The sequence below is a fragment of the Euleptes europaea genome, chromosome 3 (genome assembly GCF_029931775.1).
Source record: "Euleptes europaea isolate rEulEur1 chromosome 3, rEulEur1.hap1, whole genome shotgun sequence".
Lineage (NCBI taxonomy): Eukaryota > Metazoa > Chordata > Lepidosauria > Squamata > Sphaerodactylidae > Euleptes > Euleptes europaea.
The window spans coordinates 97,428,089-97,452,608 of NC_079314.1; the positions used below are offsets into that span (position 1 = coordinate 97,428,089).

Sequence of the window (24,520 nt, forward strand, 5' to 3'; positions counted from 1 at the left end):
AACAGATCCTAGCAATTGCATTCAAATAAAGGTGGCCCTGTACCTCAAATCCCTGGGAAGCTATTAAGTTTAAACATATGTTTGATAGGATTACTGCTGTTTATAATGATGAATTATAACATTTATTGTTACTGTCTACTGTAAATGGTTTCTCCAAAGCAAGAATCGAATGTGCTTCCTCTAGTATCTTTGGTGCAATGAAAGAGAAGGTTGTAGGTCAGATTTAATCTGAATTAAAATATCACTTTTTATGGCACACTATACAAATGTGAGCGGTCAGTTATTGATAAGACCTCTAGCAACTAGAGGAAAAACAATCTAAATGATTATATTGATCCTATTGTAGGTAAGGTCACAGGACCAGTTGTTCTATCCCCCCCCCACTCCCCCCCAAACACTCCTTTTTGCATACCAACATGCCACTGTAGGCAAATGTCTTGCGACACTTGTTTGGAGGTATTCTGATTCAGGCATGCAGGGACAGTTACGTACCTTAATCATACAGCGATTAACACTTGCTGCTTTTTGGCTAGATGCAACTACTGAATTGCTCCACACAATAGTGTATATACATGCCAATAGCTCAGTAGTCAAGTGCAAGTCCCTTCTTTCATTTGCCAGCCCTCCCCCAACACTCTTTAACTGTGGTTAATGATGGCATCTTTCCTGACCTTAACCTCAGTTAACAATAACCAGGATTTTCATCTAGCCCTAGTCATGTTGGAAACCATTAAGACAGATACAAATATAATTATTAATCATATTTATGGCCTTTGTCAGAAGGATGGAGGAAGCCTGCTGCTATCCCTTAAGTAGGGTTAGAGATCAGAAGCATTACATCTGCACTGGTACTGTGTACAGGGAGACTAATTAGTCCTCATATACTGCCCATGTAACATTTTCTCCTTGTGATTGTATACCTTCTGGAGGAGTGATTTGGCTGTGTGGATAGACTCTGGATAGGCCTGATACTTTTGCTTCTGTTCAGTAGGTCTTTTGAAGCTCAGTATAAGTTATATTGACGGACAGAGCCTTCGAATCAGAAATAATGGTCCTAAAATCTAGTTTTATAAACAGAGCACCTAATGTTTCTTGTTTCTTTATCATCTTGGTCAGAAATCAGTTTTAAGGCAGGGCTACTTTGAGGAAGCAGGGCATGGTGTGGATTAGGGTGTAGGCCTTCCCTGAAGTGGTTTGCCAACAAGTCCTGTTTCCACAGTCTCATTGCTCTGTCGTTACCCTCCTTCACTTCTGGATTGGCAACTGGGGTGGGGAGGAGTTAGATGGGTGTTTGGCCTAGGCTCTGCTTTGCCAGTTGTTGCCCAATCTTGCAGTATTTATAGCGGCCACATCCCAAGCTATTTCATGGTAAAGAGCCTGTTGACTTTTTTTTTGCATACCATCTAGAAGTGTATGAAATGTATAATTGTTAACACAAGTTGGTGGGAACAATTTGATGTAGAAGATTACATGACAAACTGCAATATTTATATAAACTATTTTTGCATATGTCAAATTACTGAATATAGAAGGGCTGCAGTATATTGAGTATACAGACCTCCAATTTATAACAGAATGAATAATAACTTGAAAAAAAATACTTCTGGGAAGTATTGGCTCACTGTGAGTCTACTAGCAAATGCTAAACTTCTAAAGTGTCCAATTTCAGTGGGTGTGTGCCTCTAAACACTCCCTGTAGATATTTCATATTCCTTCAATGTTTTTTTTTTTTTTGCTAAGAATTAATCTTTGTGCATTTTGGGAATAATGTGTAACCTACTTGCCATACCGTGCCATTGGCACATCTATGACAAACTAAAAGGACCTCAGCATTAAGAACACTGTGGTTTTATAGGCAACTCTGCCTCCCCCCGCCCCGAGGCTCGTTTCCTGTGGGGGGTGGGAGGCAGAGTTACTTTCTGTGAGTCTTGATTATCTTGTGGAGTTGCAGAGTAATCCGGAATCCTGAATAACCACAACAACAAAACCAGGATTCCTAATCGTAGGGAGCGATCCCTGTGTAGGCACACTTGTATATGTGAAGAACTTGTACACGTGAAAAACATCTGCACACCTAGGTGTGTCCCGGCCCTGGTCAGAAGTGGAGTCTGTCACCATGATGCTATTCTCCATTCGCCTCACCCCGCCCAGATGAGCTCATCCTCCCAGAATATATGAAAAGGGCTAACGCATCCCTTGCCCCATTCTTGCTCTGAGATGTTTTGTCTAATATTTGGGGCCTAGATATGGCTGTTGTCTTATAAATACTTAAAAGAAGGTTCATTTTTGTTTTGCATTCTTCTGTAGAGCAAAGCTCAGTCTGAAAAACTCTGACTTGTGAGAGCTATTGTAATATAACAAGTATGCTAATTAAATTATGTACAGAATCAAAAGATTTCTGGTACGTAAATGATTTGTATTATAAAGCAAATATGTTTGAAAAGCAAAGAAACTCTAATTTCTTAAATTTTGGGGGGGGGGAATAGAAAAATATTTTGGGCCTCAATATGGCTGTTTATGTTTTGAACATTTACAAGATATTTTTTTTGGTAGTGTGTGCAATATATTTGTTTTCTTAATTACTGCACATGTGAAACAGAAACCATGGCAGCGAGTAGGAGCACCTCTGTCTACAAATATCCATCCTAGCTGGGAAGAGAAAGCAAGCTTTGTTTGGTGATTTTTATCAGTAACTTGCAAAGGGCATTTTATATAGCATGGCATGTCCATTCAGCAACCTTTACCTGTCTTGTAGTGCTTGCAGCCTTCTGGATGTCCAAATTAATTGACTTGTCCCTCTTATACGTTAATTGTTGAAATTGTCCAAACAAGTCTACCCTCCATTTTTCTTCATTTGGATAATGAAAACAAAATATTGTATGTAGCAGCTTTGTAGGTGGGTTTTGAGTTAAAGTTTGCTATATTAATAAAGCCTGTTTTGTGATTAAAAAAATAGTGCTGTTAAGTTTGCCTCTCATTTAAATTACTAATGCAAAAACTGAATATGCAGATGCACTGACTTTTGGATATTTTTGGTTCAGACACTGCAGTTCAGTCACGGTTTAGCTGTTGCCTAAATCAGCTCAGCTCTGCACAAACACAAAATAAGCTGTCATTGTTAAATCCAAAATTCTGAAGCACACCAGTTGTAGAAAATATATTAAAAGTTCTAACCTTGCTCTCTTATTGGCACTCTGGTATTAACTGTGTATATAGCAATTTAATTTTGAAGATCCACTGTTAAAGCGAATTTTAAAACGAAAGTAGACATGGTGCTTGGAATATAGGATATATATTATTTAAACCTCTTCTGTGCTGATGGCGAGCTGTTTACTGGCTGCTAGAAGTCATTAAAAGTCCACTCTGGGTCATGTGGCACATCAAGCTGACAGGTACATTTGTCCTTCAGTGTATGTATGTCGAGGAACTGTATGGTAGATCCTGTAAACTTTTCATAGGCTAAAATGCAGAGAAGTGATCAAGGCAAAGAACTGCTTTTGTATAAACTATATACAAAACTGAGGCCTATCAGTTCGGTGGCTGTCTGACCAGATATATAGAATCATAGAGTTGGAAGGGACCACTAGGTCTAGTCCAAACCCCTGCACAATGCAGGAAATTCACAACTACCTCCCCCCCCACACCCCCAATGACCCCTACTCCATGCCCAGAAGATGACCAAGATGCCCTCCCACTCATGATCTGCCTAAGGTCATAGAATCAGCATTGCTGACAGATGGCCATCTAGCCTCTGCCTTAAAACCTCCAGGGAAGGAAGGCTTACCACCTCCCGAGGAAGCCTGTTTCACAGAGGAACTACTCTGTTAGAAAATTCTTCCTAATGTCTAGACAGAAACTCTTTTGATTTAATTTCTACCCGTTGGTTCTAGTCCGACCTGGGGCAATAGAAAACAACTCAGCACCATCCTCTATATGACAGCCCTTCAAGTACTTGGTTATCATATCCCCTCTCACTCTTCTCCTCTGCAGGCTAAACATACCTAGCTCCTTCAACCTTTCCTCATAGGAGTTGGTCTCCAGACCCCTCACCATCTTTGTTGCCCTCCTCTGGACATGTTCCAGCTTGTCAACATCCTTCTTAAATTGCGGTGCCCAAAACTGAACACAGTACTCTAGATGAGGTCTAACCAGAATAAGGTGATACCATCACTTCGCATGATCTGGACACTATATTTCTGTTGATACAGCCCAAGATCACATTTGCCTTTTTAGCTACCGCATCACACTGCTGACTCATGTTCATTGTTTGGTCTACTAAGACCCCTAGATCCTTTTCACACACTCTACTGCTAAGACAAGTCTCCCCGATCCTATAATTATGCATTTGATTTTTTCTACCTAAATGCAGAACTTTACATTTATCTCTGTTGAAATGAATTCAGTTTGGGTGAGAGAGCCATCACTAACTCTGGGCTGGAACTTCTCCAAATTCTAGAGTACTAAAATGACTAGAAAACATACTATGAATTTCTGAATAATTATGACCATAATTTTAGTGCCTTTGAATTCCCAATCATGCTGCAGCAAATACTCAGGCAACTGATACCTTGTTTTAATCAGAAGAACCCTATTGAGATAAAGAGATCATAGCTGCAATTATGTATACATTGATTTAAAAATAATATGCATAATTTAATACTGCCTTCTAAATAAATATACATAGGATTAGGCAGGAATTGGATTCAAGTGCCTTTTCAGAATGGAGACAAATAAACCATAGCTACCAACTCTTTAGACGTACAACTATAATGTATGAGGGAAATGTAAGAAATCTTTTGCTTTTACATATACACCTGCGGCATGGTAAATGTCATTTACATTTATGTGAAGCTATTTGATTGCGGCATTTCTTACTAAGTGTCAGAATACTCTTTGACCTGCACACATCCCAAGTCTTACCAGGAGGGAAACTCACCAAATGTCTGACATTAACATCTTTCAAGAGCACACACAGGTTTTATGGGATCAGAATCTCTGATCTAATGCAAGAGCAAAACCAGTTAACCTGCCTCTTTAGCTTAAATAGTAGCCAAAGTATTTGTTTCTGCTGCTGCAAAGGAAGATTGGTTTTAACGAATCTAACTGGATGCTGTATGGCAACTGTGTCCACATATGGCATCTGCACTCCCTGGTGAGACATTAATATGTTCCTTAAAGACTAACAAAATTTCTGGCAAGGTATGAGCTTTCGTGAGCCACAGTTCACTTGCTTTTTTCTACTGCTATTGACAGACTAACATGGCTACCCATCGTGTAGTATGTTCCTGTTTGTCATGTACATAGGCTCTTCAACATGTGGTGGGTCTCCAAGCTGCCGCCAGGTGACAGCATAACAAATCTGGCAATCAAGGTGGTATAGGAAATGGCCCTCTCTGTGTGTAAGCAATTTCAAGTACTTACCGCTTGGTGGCTATATTGTGAGAAATTGGCCCAAGGATGCATAGAGAGCTATTCACAGAGTCAGAAAACATGGATAGTCCTTTTGGGGATGTAAGACAGAAGTTCTACCGCACTTTAAAGAACACAACATTTATTCCAGCATGAGATTTTGTGAGTCAGAGCTCACTTCATCAGATGCAAAGTAGATACTCAAATGCCTTTCTCTCTCCTCCAACAAGCATTTGGGTATCTCCACGATTACCTGACATGAAGATACAGTAATGGGAAATTATTTACACGTTAAGTTTCTGACCTTTAGCAACTGTTAATGCACAAGCGGGGCGGGGAACACTACATGCACGGAATACAGTGGTTATCAGAAAACAAGAGATGCTACATCCATCACACTGTGTGTGTGAAGTGCCGTCAAGTTGCAGCCGACTTGGGGTTTTGGGGGGGTTTTCATGGCAAGAGACTAACAGAGATGGTTTGCCAGTGCCTTCCTCTGCACAGCAACCCTGGTATTCCTTGGTGGTCCTGTCAAGATTACAAGTCTGTCAGATTCGTTTGACAGGTGAGGATAGATCAGTTGGATGGATCTAATGATGATGCAATCAGCCTGGAAAGTCCCTGAGGAGCTAGAGAAAGCTGGCCTGATCCAGTTATAGCCAGGTGGCTGATGCAATGCAGTAGCAATGTCAGGATGATTAGGTATCTACTGTGATTGGTGGCTGCGTCCACCAGGTGTATATATTGGAGTGAAGCTAAAGTTCTATGCGGGATGCATGAGCAGAGGGTGTGAAAGGAGTATCTGTATTACATCTTTGCACTGTAAAATAAACTACACTTTTCTAAGTAGCAGAGGACTTTCTGATGGTTATTCTGGACAGGCTGCCAATCCGCTTGGCTTCCGCGTCAGGTCCCCCATCCAAATACTAACCAGGGCTGGCCCTGCTCAGCTTCTGAGATCTGACGAGGTCAGGCTAGCCTGGGCCATCCACTACACATCACGCTACACGCCGTTTAAAAGGGGTTTTCATCCAGAGTTATAACTGAGGATGATGACACTGATATCGAATATTTCCAGCGTCATTGTCCTTAGGCTTTATCTCTGGTTTTTATTTTCATCCAAAGGTTTGAAAGCATTTAAAACCCTTTCCCCGGATCTTCCACGCGGAGGCAAGCAAACAGCCCGGTAAGTGTCGAGGCACTCTGCGTGGTTACAGAAGGAGCCTCGCATTCCCGATGAAACGCTCTGGCGCCCTCCCCGACCAAGCGGCACGACATCGACAAGGGACGGAAAACGTCGCGGAACCTCTGCGTGCCTCGCTAGTTGCAGCAGGGGGCCCATTTCGCCGACGCAAGCGCTGCGCTCGGTGCACCGCGGCCCCCGGCCCGCCATCTACTATGGAGGTGCTAGCGGCGGAGCTGGGAGCTTCAACGCCGGAGCAACTGGCGGCTCCCATAAACACGGTGGAGGTGAGTGAAGGCGGCGTGGATCACAAAAAGGCGTGGCGAGAACAGGAATTGGAGGCGCTGCCGCCTCTCTCGGTCCTTTTCTATACTGGCGGCCCGCGGAGGCTCTCCAGAACGGCGCTTTCGGCGGCGCATGCGCACAGAGCTGTATTATTATTATTATTCCTGGGGCTTGTTTGAAAACCCGAATTCTGACGGCGCATGCGCAGAGCCCCTTTCCACGTCCTCTCCCTCTCTCCGCCCCCCCTCTCTCTCTGGGCTGCCCCCTGAGGAGTACACGCTTTCTTCGTTTCGGGGTGGCAATTAAAGAGGCAGCTTGCTTGGCGATGAGTTTCCGAGCTTTAACCGCCATCTCAGGGTCTCCTGGAGTGAAATTTGAGGTCGAAGGGGCCGGGTCTGAAGGGCAAACTGCTTTCTGGTCAGGGAGAATCATAGCGTTGGAAGGGGACCACCAGGATCATCTAGTCCAACCCTCTGCACAATGCAGGAAACTCACAACTACCTCCCCCCCACACACACACACCTCCAGTGGCTCCTACTCCATGCCCTCCCTCTCATGATCTGCCTAAGGTCATAGACTCAGCATTGCTGACAGATGGCCACCTAACCTCTTCTTTAAAAAACCTCCAGGGAAGGAGTGCTTACCACCTCCCGTGGGAGCCTGTGCCACTGAGGAACCGCTCTAACTGTTAGAAAATTCTTCCTAATGTCTAGATGGAAACTTTTGATTTAATTTCAACCCGCTGGTTCTGGTCCGACCTGGGGCAACAGAAAACATATTGAGGGGGCTTCAAATTTGTATTTCAGTAATAATGGTTAGAAGTCATAGAGCTCACCCCAGCCTGCCAAAGTACTGTCACTTGTGCTTGTGACGTGACTGCTGAGCTTCCTTTCTTACCCTTGATTGGCTTTCCAGGCCTGTCCAGAAATTCCAGGGCTATAGTCTCCCCCACAGGATCTCCTGGGATACAATCTCAGGACAATGGATCCAGAGACAAGCTATTTTCGGTGTGGCGACTGCTTTGGATATTATCTCTGTCTCCAGTGACCATAAGACTCTGCCCTTCAGCCACCAGACCTAGCCAGCGTTGGTCCCTTGGACTTCTATTGTTTGTCTCCAATCTGTGCCACTAGGAGACCCCCTTATTTCGTCTCCCCCATATGCCAGATCCATAGGGTTGCCAGTTTCCTGGTAGGGCCTGGAGTTATCCTGGATCTCCAGACTACAAAGATCAGTCCTCCTCAGAGAAAATGGTATCTTTGGAGGGCAGGGTCAATGGCAACTAATCCCTGGCGAGCTCCCACCTGTACCCAAACTGTGCCATCTCCAGGCTTCGACTCCAAATCTCCAGGAATGTCTCAACCTGGAGTGGGCAATCTTATCTCCTAGATGCCCCTGTTTCCCTCTCATTTTTTGTTTCACCCTTCAAGGAACTGATCCAGGGTCACCAGGTGAGTTTCACAGCTGGGGGTTTGAATCTTGGCCTATCCGAGTCTGGCTTTCTGCCTGCTACAAAACCCTAACAACTTCAGTGGGGGACCTTGATCAGCAGCTACTGCCTCAACTTCTGATGCTGTGCCCTGCTGGCTAGGAGCTGCTGCTTTTTCCAGAATGAAGGAATGGTCCAAATGGGCAGCAACACCTCCATGTACTTTCATGTGAACCCTGTGGTTCCACTTGCATGGGTGTATTTCTACTACAAAACAAATGAATGCTTAAACCATACTACTTCCAATACATGAACCTCTCACCATACTGAGCGGTGTGGAAGAGCCTTTCTAGTAAGTTCTTTGCTTTTTCTCAATACTTTGCATGGTATTTCACTGGCAACAGCTCAATAAAACCTTTCATGGAACCACTACAGAAAGAAATCACTCTGTGTTTAAATCTGGATACTTCTAAGCCTAAAACCTTGGTATTTATATGTTTATACCCTGCTTTTCTCCTCTGTGAGGAAACAAAGCAACTTAAAACATTTTTTCCTCTTCTCAGTTTTATCCTCATTATAACCATGTTGTTAGGCTGAGAGAGTGACTGTCCCAGTGTTGCCTCCCAGGCGAGCTTCCATGGCAGAGTATAGATTTGAACCTGGGTCTCCCAGATTCTAGTCTGATGCTCCACCCATTTAACATGTCTTGCTGTGGACTAAGAAAATATATTTTCTGACCAACCGTGTTGGGGGCAATGCTTAAACGTTAGCTTAAGCAGTATCTTACACACATACCAAAGTTTCCAAAGTTGTTTATAGTGCATTGATGTGTATGGAACATTCAGACTGTTATTGTGCATATGTATCTTAGTGCTCATCTCTGGTTTTAAGAATTTGCTTGATGATTTCAGAATATTATTGTACTTCTACGGCTAAAGCAGCTGTGTACATATGAATGTGAATTACCTACTGATTATTGACCTTTCGCATATAAGTTTTTTTGCCCTGACCTAGGCTGGCCTGATCCTGTCAGATCTTAGAAACTAAGCAGGGTTGGCCCTGGATAGTATTTGGATGGGAGACCTCCATAGAATACCAGGCTTGTGATGCAGAGGCAGGCAGTGGCAAGGCAAACCACCTCTGAACATCTCTTGCCTTGAAAACCCCTCTTGAAAACTCCATAAGTCAGCTTTGACTTGTCAGCAAAAAAAAGTATATATAAGTTTTCCCCTATATTCTGGAAGTTGTCTTATACTGTATTCTTTATTTTTTTCAGGAAAAATGGAGGCTACTTCCAGCATTTCTGAAGGTTTGTGCATCTGCATATGTTCACAGCTGCTAATAAGGGTGTCCATTTAAATTAAAATATTCTCACTGGTATACCAATAAGAAATACTGCTAACATAGTATATGGAGGGTGTTTTTGTTGTTGTTCTTTTGCTACCAGTAAATATGAATTTAAAGCATGAAGGCAGCATTTATGAGTGATTCAGCAGAAAATGGGGCTTTGCCTCAAAGTGTATGCTGATCTCATTCTTGGCTCCCTGAAAGTTTATCAGTTCATGTGTGTTTTGTTCATATTTTATCTGTTCACTGAAGGTATCTGAGCTATACAATAAGCTATAATAAGCATACTGGCAATGTGGTCTTAATTCAGTGGTTCCCAACCGGTGGTCCGTGGACCCCCAGGGGTCCGCGAGAACTAAACCAGGGGTCCGCGAAACAAAGTTTACCACCAGGGGTCCGGCACGCAGCTCTCTCCCGCTCTCTCAGTTGAGCTGCGGCCGCGGCTCAGGGGCCGTGCGTGAGGTAAAGTGCCCTCCTCCTCCTCCTCCCCCCTTTCCCTCTCGTCACAGCGCGGCCGGGTTTTGCACGCGGCGCTCGAGGGCCGGCGGCACCAAGGTGGGTGGCGGCAGCAGCCAATCAGCGGGCAGGATTTTCCCGCTGGTTTTGGCTGGCGGAGGAGGGCGAGGCGCTGAGGACGGGCGGATAGCAGGCCCCCCGGGGAGGGAAGGTAGGAAGGAGCCCAGGCGGTGGCAGCGAGGAGGAGGAGGTCTTGGATTTGCCTTCCCGTGGCGATCCTCCTCGGCCTCCACCCCATTCCCTCTTTATAGGGCCGTGTCTTCTCTCCCTCGCTCGTCCTCCTATCTCCCAGCCATTTGTGGGGAGGTTTTGCCTTGGATTTGCCACTCAGATGCACGTTTTCCCCATCCAGATTCTCAAAACTGTGCATGGGGGGTTATTGGCCATTTTGTGAATGGGAGGTTTTGCCTTGGATTTGCCATTCAGATGCACGTTTTCCCCATCCAGATTCTCAAAACTGTGCATGGGGGGTTATTAGCCATTTGTGAATGGGAGGTTTTGCCTTGGATTTGCCACTCAGATGCACGTTTTCCCCATCCAGATTCTCAAAAAACTGCATGGGGGGTTATTGGCCATCTGTGAATGGGAGGTTTTGCCTTGGATTTGCCTTTCAATAAAAAGTTGTTTGTATCATTGAAAGCTCTGCTATTGTGTTTTTCTTTTAAGGCAAAAGATGTTAACATATGAGTTGTTTTTTCTAAACTAAACCCTCAGTATTCAGGTTAAATTGCCGCATTGGCACTCGGAATTTTTATTTTGAACCTTGGGGTCCCTGCACCGAACAAAAACGTTCTAGTGGTCCCTGGTCAAAAAAAGGTTGGGAACCACTGTAATAGATGTTTCAAATAAAAAGAAGGAATGGCCGGCCTCCATTTTCAGTGGTTGTTCTTGACATTGACAAAGCAACCAACCCTGCAGTGTGGAGCCATCTTCCCTGCTAAACAGAGCCATATTTCTGCTCTTTCTGGGCCATTTCCTGGGCCTTAGCACAGCCATGTTAAGAATCCTCTTTCTGCCTTTCCCAGAAGCACAGCCTATGTCTCAGTAAAGAATGTACCTTACTATGTCAGCAAGAGATAGCCTGGAGAACGTCTTATTGCCCTTGAAGGTCTCTTGTTTCTTACAAAGGACTAGGAGCTTCCAGAGGCCTGCCCTAGGGGAATATACAGTGCTAAGAGTTCATATAACACCCCAGAAGGGGGTCTGCCCTGTTCTGTCCTCCCAAAACACCTGCAATGTGCACTGAACAAACAGAACGTGCAGATACACGTATGTTCATCACGACTAGGGCGATGGAATGCAGGCATAAGGGACCTTTAGTTTGACTGCCTTATAAAAGGAGGACCATTAGAATAGTAAAGGGTTGACCCTCCTGTGGTTAAGGGCAGTTGCTGCCCGCCTACTGTTTGATCCCCAGGCATCATAGCACGCTGACCTAGTAGGATAAGTATACCTTACCTCTGTGTTTGTGTGTGGCTCTGTGTCAGGCTTTCCTTCCTGGGGAACCTGGGGAGAGACCAGCCTTTTGCGAAGGCGAGGGTCTCTTGGCTCTGGGAGGCAACGGAAGGCTTGCTGCCAGTGCTCACTCTGTCTTTCTGTTGCTGGATAAATTGTGCTTTAACTGAATCGGTTTCCTGTGTTTCACTGGGTAAGAAGAATAGTGGAAATTGCCCCCGTTGTACACGATCCTGCCCTCTCTGAGTGAGGCCTGATCCTCCTCGCTCTGACAAAGGTTGCTGTGTAATTTGATTTCTGAATGAATTCCCCTTGGGTAGTTGGTGGGTCTACCCACTGCAGGACATCCCTGCAAGATAGGACAGCTCCAGGAAAAATCCAGACCCAATTTTCTCCCAACAACATTCATCACCTTAGTCAGGTACTGCTGTATTCTGGACTTGTGCTGTGAATTGGCAGTAATTAAGTGATGTCTGTCTGCTGATTTGAACACTATTCTTGGAGTTCATTTTTACTAGAATTAATCTTATGTTTTGGTTATTGTAGGTGAAAGGACTTGTAAAGCAGCACATAGACTCGTTCAATTATTTCATCAACGTAGAGGTAAGCCCTTTTTAATAGCAGAAGGAATAAAATATGTATACCCCTCGAAGGACGTTACGTTCTGCTGACAATGACTTGCTGGTGGTCCCCAGCCCTAAGTGTGTGGCTTTTCTCGAATTCTGGTGGAATGCTCTTCCTGGTAACATTAGGGCCTTGTGGGACCTTAAAGAGTTTTGCAGGGCCAGCAAGACAGAGCAATTCCACCAGGCCTACAGCTGAGGGCAGCCGCAGGTGGTTCATCAATGCTGGCCTCTCTAACCCCCTCCTTTCTTTTGGTGACCCATGCTTCTGCATGGACCTGAGGGGGTCCTGCCGCCTGTTGCCCTCAGCAGATATCATATGGAAATTGAGCGCCATCTATGATTTAATTAGTTGAATGGTTGACTATTGTATGGTTGGCAATTGCATTTTACTGTTTTAAATGTTTTTATGGATATTATATTGGAATATGTTAATTTTATGGTTGTTACCCACCCTGAGCCTAGCTTCAGCCGGGAAGGGCGGGTTAGAAATTGAAATAATAAATAAACAAATGAATAAATCCTTTAACCTGCAACCCTGTGCGTAGACTTGACTTCTTTTATTTCCAGATAAAGAAAATCATGAAAGCCAATGAGAAAATCACAAGTGATGCTGACCCAATGTGGTACTTAAAGTAAGCCTGCATTTGATTTTGGTGGTGGTCTATAGAGAGAGGTAGAGTGGGGAATGCCCAGGGTTTGAACTTTACTTCCTTAATACGTTCTGTATGGCCCTTATCTAAACGCTGTGAGGTTTTGTGTGAAGCAACACTGTTGTACAAAATGGTACGTAACGTTAATGGTTGATTTATTTTCCGTACAGTCCAATGTGAGCTGTTCTTCAGGATGGTAGATTTCAGTGGAATACAATTTCCAGGCTCCAATCTGTCTCAGCTCGGCTGCTTAAAATCAAATTTACTTAACTCCCATTCACACACATGCATCATTTCCCCTAAGTGCAGTGGACTCTAATCTGGAGAACCAGGTTTGATTCCCAACTCCTCCACATGAGCTGCAGCCTTTAATCAGGAGAGCTAGGTTGGATTCCCCACTCCTCCACATGAGCAGCGGACTCTAATGTGGTGAACCGGGTTTGATTCCCTACTCCTCCACACGAGGCCTGCTGGGTGACCTTGGGTCAGTCACAGATCTCTCCGAAATCCCCCAGCCCTACCTACCTCACAAGGTGTTTGTTGTGGGGAGAGAAAGGGATTGTGATTATAAGCCGCTTTGAGACTCCTTAAGGTAGAGAAAAGTGGGGTATGAAAACCAACTCTTCTACTAAATGGTACTGCTGGATTTACTGACAAGAGAACTGTGTAAAATAGGCTGTTTTTGTCTAACTACCTTGGATACCCTCACCAGCACAAGGAGAGGCTAGGTTCCACCAACCCTCCTCCATAGTTGAGGGAAAGATACCCTTTACTATTTTTTTTGTGTGTTTTTTAGATGTAGTTGGAGATTGATTGTGTTTAATAAAGGGAAGCATTGATCTTGAATTACATGTTTGAGCAACGATTGTAGTTTATGATGTGGTCTTAAATAAGGAAACAATTGGAAATAGAGGAAACAAATCTCTATGGCTTATACTAGCAATATTTATGTTGCAGATATCTCAATATCTATGTGGGTACTCCAGATGTTGAAGAAAGCTTTAATGTAACAAGACCGGTTTCTCCTCACGAGGTATTGCATAGACTCTGCACCATTGAATCCTTTTGTACAGCAGCTAATGGGGTTTGCATTTCTTGCCATAGGTGATTGCAATGAGTGAGCTGAGGGAGACTTTCAGCCTTGTAGAATATGCAGATTTTCAAAATGCATTCTCTTGCCTTTTTGTTGCACTTATTTTGGATGAAGGTAGTAACTTATGTGATGTCAGTTGACTTGGCAAGACTATATTCTTTTTTAAAAACTTCAGTTAATAGATCAGTGTACATGGATGTTGGGAAAAGCTAGACCCCAAACAAGTAGTGACATAGTAAAGTGATGGATTATCAAGGTGGGTATTTTTGCATCTTTCTTTAATGGAATAGCAAGGTGGGTATTTTTGCATCTTTCATCCAGTCCTACCTTATCAATAGACCAAAAACATGCAGATAAAATGGCCCATAGGCTCATTTTTGTTCTACACTTTTGTGTTCTGATGGAAACAACATGTTTGTATTTAGGATCAACAGTGATATTAATATGCTGATCTACTTGCAAAGTTACAGTGCAAGCTCCATTTGGTGCTGCTGCTACAAGGCTAGATAAAATTTCTGCAGTGACAGTTATCTTAGTATTCCTCCTATGTTGATGTATTCTAGAAATGAAATAATTATATGTGATCAGCATTTAATGGTTTATCTGCTCCCCAGCACGCATAATTAAAACAAATCTAAAGCCGAGTTAAAATATGTACAAATGCATAAAAATAGCAATTAAAATGTTGGTCAGGAAGGAGAGATCCCTGAGGAAATGCCAAACGAAACAAAAAAAAAATCTTCAGCTGCTGGGGAGAGAGTTCCAGAGCTTTGGTGCCATGACCAAGAAGGCCCTCTCCTGGGTTGCCACCCTCTAATCTCAGAAGCAGGACTTTCAAAGGCTGCTAGCTAGTTTCTCTGGGATTTTATTGCATGAGCTGGGAGACTGGGATAAATATGGAAGCAATGATGGAGTGTTGCGGGCTTCCTCCTGGAAAGTGTTCAACTGTAGGTCTGTTCTCTTTCAAGTGTCGCCTGAGAGATATGACTTATTCTGCCCCAATTACAGTGGACATTGAATACACTCGAGGTAGCCAGAGAATTATTCGCAATGCACTACCTGTTGGCAGGTAAGAGTCATAGCTACTTCTTACGCTGGTGATATATTTTATTATTTGCTGGGAAAGAACACGTGGCTAATTTTTCCAAGGGCGCAATTTACCAAGCTTTGCTGTGGTTCATCTTCCATTCATTTTCAGTGGGATGTGCAAATCTTTCCCCATGTTGTTAGGCCCTGCACAGAATCACCTTTGCCAGTCAGAAAAGAAATGTAATAGAGGTACCTTAGGGCCACAACTATAGCTCCGTCTGCTTCTAACAAACTGGACCTCATATCCTGTGATGTGGTACTATTATGCATAGCTGTTGCTAGCACCACAGGTAGACACCCTGCTTACCAGGGAGAAGAAACAACTCTCCCATTGAAAGATTCTGGCCACCTCTCTTGTGAATGACTATTTTCAGTGCCTTTCTAAATAGGAGAATGCCCTCAGTCTATTGAAGTCTTAGAAGGGTGTCATTCCACTAAGGATGCTGATGCAAGAGTTGTTAATTCAAATCACAAAGCATGAGACCAACATATTTTGCCTGTGGTATTGCCTGTCCTTTGCATAAACAATATTTTGCCTCCAGCTTTCTCTCAAACTGTTAGAACTCTGTCAGATTCAGGACAAATAAAACTGAGGCAAACAAAAGTGCTTGTTTGTGCAGTGTTATAGTCTCTTGCCATGAAAACCCCCAAAAGGGGTCGCCATAAGTCGGCTGCGACTTGACGGCACTTTACACACACACACATAACATGAAGGCCATTAATATAAAAAGCTTTAAAACTGGTTAGGTCATATCAAGTTGAAATGGCAGCCATTATATGATAAATACTCATGTGCCTCAAGCTCCTTTGTTTTTTAGTACGTAAAGAAGTAGAATGCCGAACTAGTTTTTAGCATCTGACGCTTGTAGCTTTAGTTTAATTGATACAGAAACGAGTATGTATTTACCGGTTTTGAATCGTAATAGTTATTATTTGATTACTAATTATTAATTAAGTGCTTTCAACTTTTTTGTTCTTTGGTGTGTAATTTAGTTGATGATGGGTGCATCTATGTGTAATTACTTTGAAGCTTGGACACAGACATATTTTTTCACTTGATTTCCCCCCCTTTTTTTTTCTGTACCCTAATGTATAAAAATAAATTTTAAAAAATCCTCTCTACTGTGATTCACCAAGTTAATTCTTGTATTTTGGATTTCTTGCAGAATGCCAATAATGCTGCGCAGCTCGAATTGCGTCCTTACGGGGAAAACTCCTGCTGAATTCGGCAAGCTTAATGAATGTCCTTTAGATCCAGGTAAGTTACTTCCTAGCATTCTTGGCTCCATTTTGATACACTGGGAACTCTTAATGTGTTAACTCAATGGAAACGTGTTACACCCTTCTGAGCCCTTCGACTTCTCTGCTGTTTGTGATTACACTGATGTTAGGCAGGTATGGACTATGGCACGAGTCCTCAGTGTGGTGCCCGTGGGGTGCCGTGGCACCCGTTGACATCTTTCCTGGTGCCCGCCAAGTGTTTTTAGAAAGTAGGTGGAGCCAGCTGGAACTTCTGCCCAGCAAGGCCTCTGATTGACCATGGGAGATTGCTTTGGCAGCAGCTGCCACTGTTGCACAAAGACTGTGTTATTGAAGGTAAACTGGCAGCCATTTTGTGGTTGACTTTCCCTTCTGCAGCAGCCATTTTGTGACAGCCATTTTGTGGCTGCGCCCACCCCACTATATCAGAATTCCAAATGTGCCTGCAGGCTCAAAAAGGTTGGGGACCCCGGGACTATGGAGTGACATTTGTTAAGAATAACATTTATTTATTCACATATTTATTAATTAAAGTATTTAGACCCCTCCTTTCCCCATGGTAAGCTTACAAATCACAATTTAAAACATGCAAAAAATTAATAAAAGGTCCATATAAACTCCCATAGAGCAGTCTGAAAGCTCTCCATCCAGGAACAAAGAAGCACCAACAACAAGCCACACAATTTGTAGTTTGCTTGCTATTCAACTCCCAAGTATTCCTGGGGTTTGCAAGGGCTTGGCTGCCTGTGTCTTTTTGGATACTAGGAGATTCCCAGAGGAGAAGTTCTGTACATAGCATTCTAAGTCTGTATCAAGTTAATATGTAGTAAGATGCTTTTTTGATTCCCGTAAAACAGCCTGGTAAGAGAAATGTCAATTTAGGCTTCCTGTTCTCTGATTAACAGGTGGTTACTTCATTGTCAAAGGTGTGGAAAAGGTAATTCTTATTCAAGAGCAGTTATCCAAAAACAGGATAATTGTAGAAGCTGACAGAAAAGGGACAGTTGGTGCTTCAGTTACCAGGTAATAAATTATGGACATGCCACATCTTTACATCACATAAAGATCTTTTTCCTGTTTTGAATATGATGCATTATTTGTTAAATGCAAGCAACTGCTTGTTAAACGTAAATCTCTAATCCTTATGGTCTAAACCTTACAGAAATCCTACCCAAGCTTTCAAGAAATTAGCCTAAAATCAATTGATTTGATTTATTGTAAAACAAGGCTCATAAACTCTGTGGTATTTGCTGAACTGGTATATTATGCTTAGTTTTAAGTTCCCAGGAAAATACAGTTTGCAGACTGAAGCAAAAGCTGGTGATCTGTCAGATAATATTTACTATTTATATAACAACTCGGAGCTAAGTGATGTGCCATATGACATATACATTGCACAGAAACTTTTTAGGATCTGTTCAGTGTTCTGATTCATGAAAGGATCATCACACACATACACTCGAATAGCAGCATTCATGGTTGGGAGCCTTTCAGTAGGTCAAAGAAAGAGGCCCACCTATTGACAAGGTAGGAGTTTCTGCATACTTTGTGGAGGGGTCATATCTGGCTCTCCCCAGGTATGCAGAAACCATTACTTCGTCAATTAAAAAAAAAAAACCTCATGAAACTATTATCTGTTAGTATCCAGTAGTGGGAGATTCGAGTCATGATGGGAATTTCCTTAATGTTTATTTACCATACCACCAAACACATATCCTATAGTGTTTCCTCTGTTACTGAAGTTCATTGTCAGGTGCCTAAAACTCATGTAGAAAAATGAGGTCACCCACATACAAGGCATTTTGGGGGGGACTTGAGCCCCAGACAGCTTTTAGGATCCTGCAGGGGCAGATGAGGGTCAAGAAAGGGCACCATGAGGCTTTCATTCCCCAACCCTAATTGCCTCTCCCTTCCAGTCCAAGATGCTGTAAACGTTTTAGGGGAGAAGGAGGGATCTTCTCTCTCTGAGCTGCAAGGACATCTGATCAGCGGGTTATTCTGTTCCTATGCTCAGGGAGAGGCAGGATTCACAGACCTTTACTTCCTGTCCCTGTGCTAGGACCGCCCCCAAACTTCCAGTTCTACTCCTGCCTTCAGAGGGAGAAGCAGCGTTAGAGAGAGCTCCACAGCTAGGCCTTCTCCTCTATTACTACTTTTACCTACATCTACAATCCAAGTGTGTTCACTTAACATCCTAACCTTCGTCCTCGTTAAAAAAAAAAAAAAATTTCCTCTGTTCTTTTCCCCTGTCTGAGTTTGTCTCCCACCTTTTCCCGCCTTTTCCTTACTCCGAATAGTATGGCGGTGGGTGGAGAGCTATCCGGGGAAGAGCTCATGTCCGGAGATGAGGAGCAGGTACTGGGGCTCCTGCCTCGCCGGAAAACCACCGTGGAGGAAAAAGTGCTCACAAAAGCCACTAGTCGTGCAAAATGGTGCGATTGGCTTGCCGCTGAGGCGCCGGCGCCAAAGAGAAGGCAGCCTGCGGAGGAGCTGAAAAATGGCTCAAAAAAAAAAAAGACGCGTGCCACAGAAGAGGCTGCAACCACCCCCCGTTCGGCCCCCGGGAGTAACGAGGGTGCGGTGGAGGAGAATGCCTGTAATGCTGGCTCCAGAGGAGACTCTGCTACAGGCGACGGAGGTGGTAATGTACAGGCTCCTTCTCCCCCTTTGATCGGTGGGGGGGGGGCCCGGCTGATCGGGGCATGCTAGATCTCATGCGGAGAGCTCTTAGGAATTAGTTCATCTGACTGATCCTTCCTGTAAAGACCCTATCAATTCCAGGGCCTCCTCTCCCTCCAGGGGTTCTACCTATTCAGATGCTATGGACAGGGCATCCTGCAGCAACTCCTACAACCCCAGGCCAACCAAGGCTGCAAGAAAAGCCCCTCCCTTCAGTAGTGCTAAGACACATGCAAAACCTAACATATAAGGGGAAGAAAGAGCGGAGGGAGAATTCTCTTCCGAAGAAGAGAGCAAAGAGGGGGAGGAAGGGACCCCAGATCAGGACCATCAGTCACGGTTGTTGTTGTTGTTGTTTTGCTAGTGAGGGTTATCAACCCCTATTATGCAAGGCCCTGGCTGCCCTTGACCTCCATGAGGATGAGGACACTAAGGCCATTAAAAGCAAGACCAAGTTCAGGGGCCTACTGGGCACCTTCAACTTCCTGTCTCCTCTTGAGGGAATAAGCCCCTCCTCAGTTTTCTTTTTTGTTTCCTGCCTTGCATTGGGAAGCAGCTTTTCAGCAGAGCTCTGCTACTTTCGCTTTCTTTCTGGAACCTCACCTTGTTTTACCAGAAGACCTCATAGTGGGATTGCTCTTGGCATTGCTGAGCACTTCGGATCAGCCCTCCTTGGGCCAGTCCTCCAACAGCCACTGTTGTGGTCTCACGGAGTTGAAAGAGGGGAAAGAGCCGATTGCCTCTTATTGTTGTAACAAAAAGGCGGGAAAAAGGCCTCACATAAGAAGAAGGCATCAAAAATGGTTCTTGCTCCAGCCACTACAGGAAGGATTTATCCTCCTCTGCCTGAGTCGTGCACCTTTGCCTGCAACTGATAATATAGCCTTTTCCTCCCCAAGCCAAAAAAGAGCGGGAAAAAGGCCTCACATAAGAAAGAGGCTTCAAAAATGTTTCTTGCTTCAGGCACTTCAGGATTTATCCTCCTCTGCCTGAGTCATGCAGCTTGCCTGCAACTGGCAATGTAGCCTTTTCCTCATTTACCCCCAGCCAAAAAAGAGCGGGAAAAAGGCCTCGCATAAGGAGGCATGGAAAATGGCTCTTGCTCCAGGCACTTCAGGAAGGATGTCTCCTCCTCTGCTTGAGTCTTGCAGCTTGCCTGTGGCTGGTAATGTAGCCCCCCCCCCCCCAGCCAACCGGTGGGTGGTCTCCAAGTCCTCTGTGCAGAACTGGCCTACTTAAGAGAGGAGCCTCCTAGATGGCTTGCATTCATTGCAGCTGCCTTCTCCCCCTCCCTCAATCGGAGGATCCTAGGGGTTGGTGCCAGTGCCTGCATGCTTGGATCCCCATGCAAGGGCCGTATATATTGTAGGGACACCTCACAATCTTGTGTCCTGTTCTAGTTGGCCCACTAAAGCAGCAAGGAAGGCCCCCTTCCTCAGGCTAATGAGTGCATTCTGCACAGCCTTTCCCTCGCTCCTCCACTGAGGAACATAGAGAAGAAGGAGAATTTTTCCTCAGATGAGGAAGAACCACAAAAGAAACACACCAGGCTATTTAGCAGCAAAGACTATCAGTGTGCTGACCATTACAGGTCTAGACTTAAATGATGATCCCGATGGGTCACCCAAAATAATTTTTAAAAAGCCAGACGGGACTAAGCAATTATACCATAGGCATGCCACCCCTTCTCAGGGGGTGCTTTCCCTGGTTACTTCAAGACCCCCTTTTAGGGCTGAGTGGGAAAAGTTTTTTAAAGTTTTAACATGATGACTAAAGCCTCGGAGTTGCTACAGCTCCCCCTGATGGATACTCAGGTAGCCACACTACAGTCCTCAGATCTCTTCTCAGAGGACAGCCTAGACTTTGTTGGGACGCAATAGATAGAAAGGCTGACCTTGCAGCTAGAAACACCAGGAGTTCTCTGCTCTTGCAGTCAGTGCATCAGCAACCTCCACTCTTATTTCTAGGGCCGTTATACTGTCGACTCGTATCTTCTCAGTTTATCCCTCCTGAGATTAAAAATAATAATAATAAAAGCCTTAAAAGCTACCACCCTTCTGGCTTACTCTGCCCTGGATATCCTTTGCCTCCAGGGCCATGTCAGCAGGCTCAGCCATTAGACGTGCCCCTTGGCTCAGATCCTGGCAGGTGGATTCCCGTTCCAAAACTGTCCTAAAGGGATATCCTTCCCAAGGGGGAAAGTTGTTTGGGTGAAATTAGACAGTATCCTGGCAGAAACCAGGGATAAAAGAAAGCCCTTCTCGGGATATCTTGATCCGGGTGGTCATGCAAATGCTGGAGGCTGCCCTTGGCTAATTCTATAGGGAGTTATCAAAACAGTGCGCAGTTGGACGCACATTAGCCACAGCCTTATTCCTGTTTTCTCTCTGTTATTAAGACAAAGGGGATGAGATAATGTACCAGACCCCATCTGCACAACGTGCCATAGTGCAGAAATCCTTCACAGGGAGACTTGGCGGTTTGATCACTACAGACTTGCCCTGGTGTAGTCTTGGCCTCCCTCATCCTCTCAAATATCTTGTTTACACAAAGCGGTTTGCAGCAACCACAGCAGTTTTTTCATGGTTCAATCCCTGGGACCAGCCCTTCAGTTTTGGGCCCTAACTTTGGCCTCCTTAGTATCCAGGATTTTTCCCAAGGCGTTTATGTCTATAGTAGCCCAGCAGGCTGAGCTCCGATCTTCAATCCAGCTCACCCAGATCCTAGTGGATCTCCAGAAAATTGCTATGGACTTACCTGTTATACATAGGGTTGGTTCATTATGTCTCTATTGCACACCAGACCACTCCTGTTAAAACAGAGCCTGTTCTGGTGGGCCATTCCAGCAACCTGATCAGGGGTCAACAGCACTCCTGTTAGCAGCACTCCCATTACTCTTTATTTCAAATCTCTCAATAACCAAGGTGACCAGGTGTAGGGACCCCTTCCCCGGCCAATCGGTTCAAGGTTCATGGTTTGTCATGGGAGTCTGAATATACTGGAACTCAGGGCCATCCCTAGAACACTACACAGGTGCTTCTTTCCTGTCAAGGCCAGGCTAACCGACATAGGTGGACCAGGCTAGCTTGAGTCCCTCACATCCTTGGAGCTAAGCAGGATTGTGCCCTTGTGATTTTCCACCCTCATCAGAATAGACTACTCTCTGATAAGTCCACATAATAAACTAGAATGACACAGATATCTTCTTTTGCTGGAGGATCAACGAGTGTACAGACACCGGGATAACCTCCTTCCCATTGTACAGTTGGAATGACTAGGCCATCAGTTCACAGATAAATGAGTTGTAAATCGAGTTCCCTCCAACAGTCAGTGCTCAGAATGGGCTTCCACAGGTGGAACTATCCATGCTAGCTTCTAGTCTCTATGGCCCAAAGGTTTTCCCGGTATCACCTCACAAGGGTGGAATGGAAGGGATGGTTGCCCACCGGTTTTTTTTTTCCTTGGTTCAAGGTCTAACAATTGCCTTTTTCCTCTATAGAGCATTCCATGAATCTGAAAAGGTTATGACAGGAACCAGCAGTAGCTGTATTTGTGTACCTATGTGGGATAAGGTAAAAATACGGTTTCCATTCGGGGGAAATCGGGCTATATAGGAACTGTGGAGGCCCCTGGTATGCCAGGATTAGTCCACATTGCCTGCTTTCATTCCATGGATCTGCACTGACTGCTACCGACTACTTGGTTATCGAAAGACACTGGAAGTGACTTGAGGGAGCTTCTCCGGTCACAAAAAAAAAAAAAAAAAAAAAAAAACTAACCCTTGAGCATATGCTCTTACTCGTAAAAAATGTGTGTCCTTTAGCGGATGCATAAGCATATGGAACCCTAAATTATTAGGTTTGGCAGTTACTTTGGGGCCTTGTAAGACAACGTATGCCAGGGTGTCCAGTTCTCCACCTTGTGCAGACAAGTGACAACCACTGCCACATTAACTCCTGGTTTAGCAGGACATAGTTGCCAAAATCTCAGGCCAGTCCACCTTTGATATTCAGGTTCCCTTACTGGGGTCATGTCTTCATCCACTAGGTATTTTCCAAGGTTTTGTTACAAAATTAACACCTACTCTTCAGCGGATGCGGCTTTCGGAAGAAGAGTACTTCAACATGTAGCAACTGAGGTCTGATTCCACCCAAATTGTTACAGCTTTTAAATATCCCGCTGATCAGATGTCCTTGCATCTCAGAGAGAGAACGGAGCCTTGGCTTACCTGTGAGGGCTCCTTCTTCTCTGAGCGAAAAGGACATCTGGCCCACCCAGGGCAAAGAGCCGCAACAACTAAAAAAAACAAAAAAAAACCACAAAACAAAAAACATGATGGTACCTATTCTTATCCCTATTTACCTTGGTGTTCAATGTTATTAGCCTGTTGTTGACTAAGTTAATGTCTTCTCTGTCTTCAGACTTCTGAAGAACTAGTTAACTGTTTTTTCTATTACAAGTTTATATTCTTCCTGTTTACAATACTGCTTGGGAAGTCCTCGAACTGGAAGTTTGGGGGCGGTCCTAGCACAGGGACAGGAAGTAAAGGTCTGTGAATCCTGCCTCTCCCTGAGCATAGGAACAGAATAACCCGCTGATCAGATGTCCTTTTCGCTCAGAAGAAGGAGCCCTCACAGGTAAGCCAAGGCTCCGTTTACCTGCAAAGGGGGCAGAACTGCTGACACTTTGCAGTCTTTTGAAATATTTGTAGGCGGTGAAACTGGGGTAGGCAGCACATGCCCAACTTTAGAAACACACCCCAAATCTCTTGAAGCATGGAGGAGAAGTAACATGATTCCTGGCCTGTATTGCACAGCTCAGGTTGAGAATTAAATAGACAACTTCCTGCTCATCTTCTCCAAACATTGGTAGTCCAGGCACTTCAGCTGTAGACTACTGAAGTTCAGGAGTAGATGAGCAGGATGGTGTTTAGCCAACACTCAGCATTGTTGTATATTGTGCTGTGGAATGAATTTCCTAATTACATATTCCTCCACGCACACGCACACACACAAGTCAGTTCCTTGCAGGCCCTCAACATATAAGATTCTACTTTAAAGCACCCAACTAGTCAGTAACAGATCAAAATATACTAAAGATTCTTAGTATGAAAAATGTAAATAACTGTATTCCCCTCTCCCCCCTTTTTAAACAAAATAGCTCCACTCATGAGAAGAAGAGCAGAACTAATATAACTGTGAAGCAGGGGAGGTTCTACCTGAAGCACAACACCCTCTCAGAAGATATTCCCATTGCCATTATCTTTAAGGTAATTTTTTTTAAAAGAACAAGTTCTGTGTTAGTGTTGAGAACTCCCTGCAGGAGAATTTAAAGCGCGGGCACATTTTATTGTGCTTCACTTTATTGCACCTCACAGATATTGCATTCCCAAGCAAGTCTATCAGTGCCGTTTTCCAACAGCATATGCTCCCTTCGTGTCTCTGTGTCACATTTTGGTAATTCTCACAATATTTCAAACTTGTTCATTATTATTACAGT

At 44.2% G+C, this 24,520-nt stretch overlaps 1 protein-coding gene across 1 annotated transcript in view; it reads left to right on the plus strand.

Annotated features, from left to right (window-relative positions):
- The first annotated feature begins 6,798 nt into the window (after positions 1 to 6,798).
- The window catches only part of POLR3B (RNA polymerase III subunit B), an 83,331-nt gene continuing 65,609 nt past the window's right edge, over positions 6,799 to 24,520 (plus strand). Inside the window, exons 1-9 of the mRNA XM_056846945.1 lie at positions 6,799 to 6,879; positions 9,583 to 9,615; positions 12,171 to 12,227; positions 12,818 to 12,882; positions 13,858 to 13,933; positions 14,962 to 15,062; positions 16,249 to 16,340; positions 17,248 to 17,365; positions 24,182 to 24,290. Coding sequence (XP_056702923.1) covers positions 6,808 to 6,879; positions 9,583 to 9,615; positions 12,171 to 12,227; positions 12,818 to 12,882; positions 13,858 to 13,933; positions 14,962 to 15,062; positions 16,249 to 16,340; positions 17,248 to 17,365; positions 24,182 to 24,290 — 723 coding nt within the window. The 5' untranslated portion in view covers positions 6,799 to 6,807. The remainder of the gene's footprint in view (positions 6,880 to 9,582; positions 9,616 to 12,170; positions 12,228 to 12,817; positions 12,883 to 13,857; positions 13,934 to 14,961; positions 15,063 to 16,248; positions 16,341 to 17,247; positions 17,366 to 24,181; positions 24,291 to 24,520) is intronic.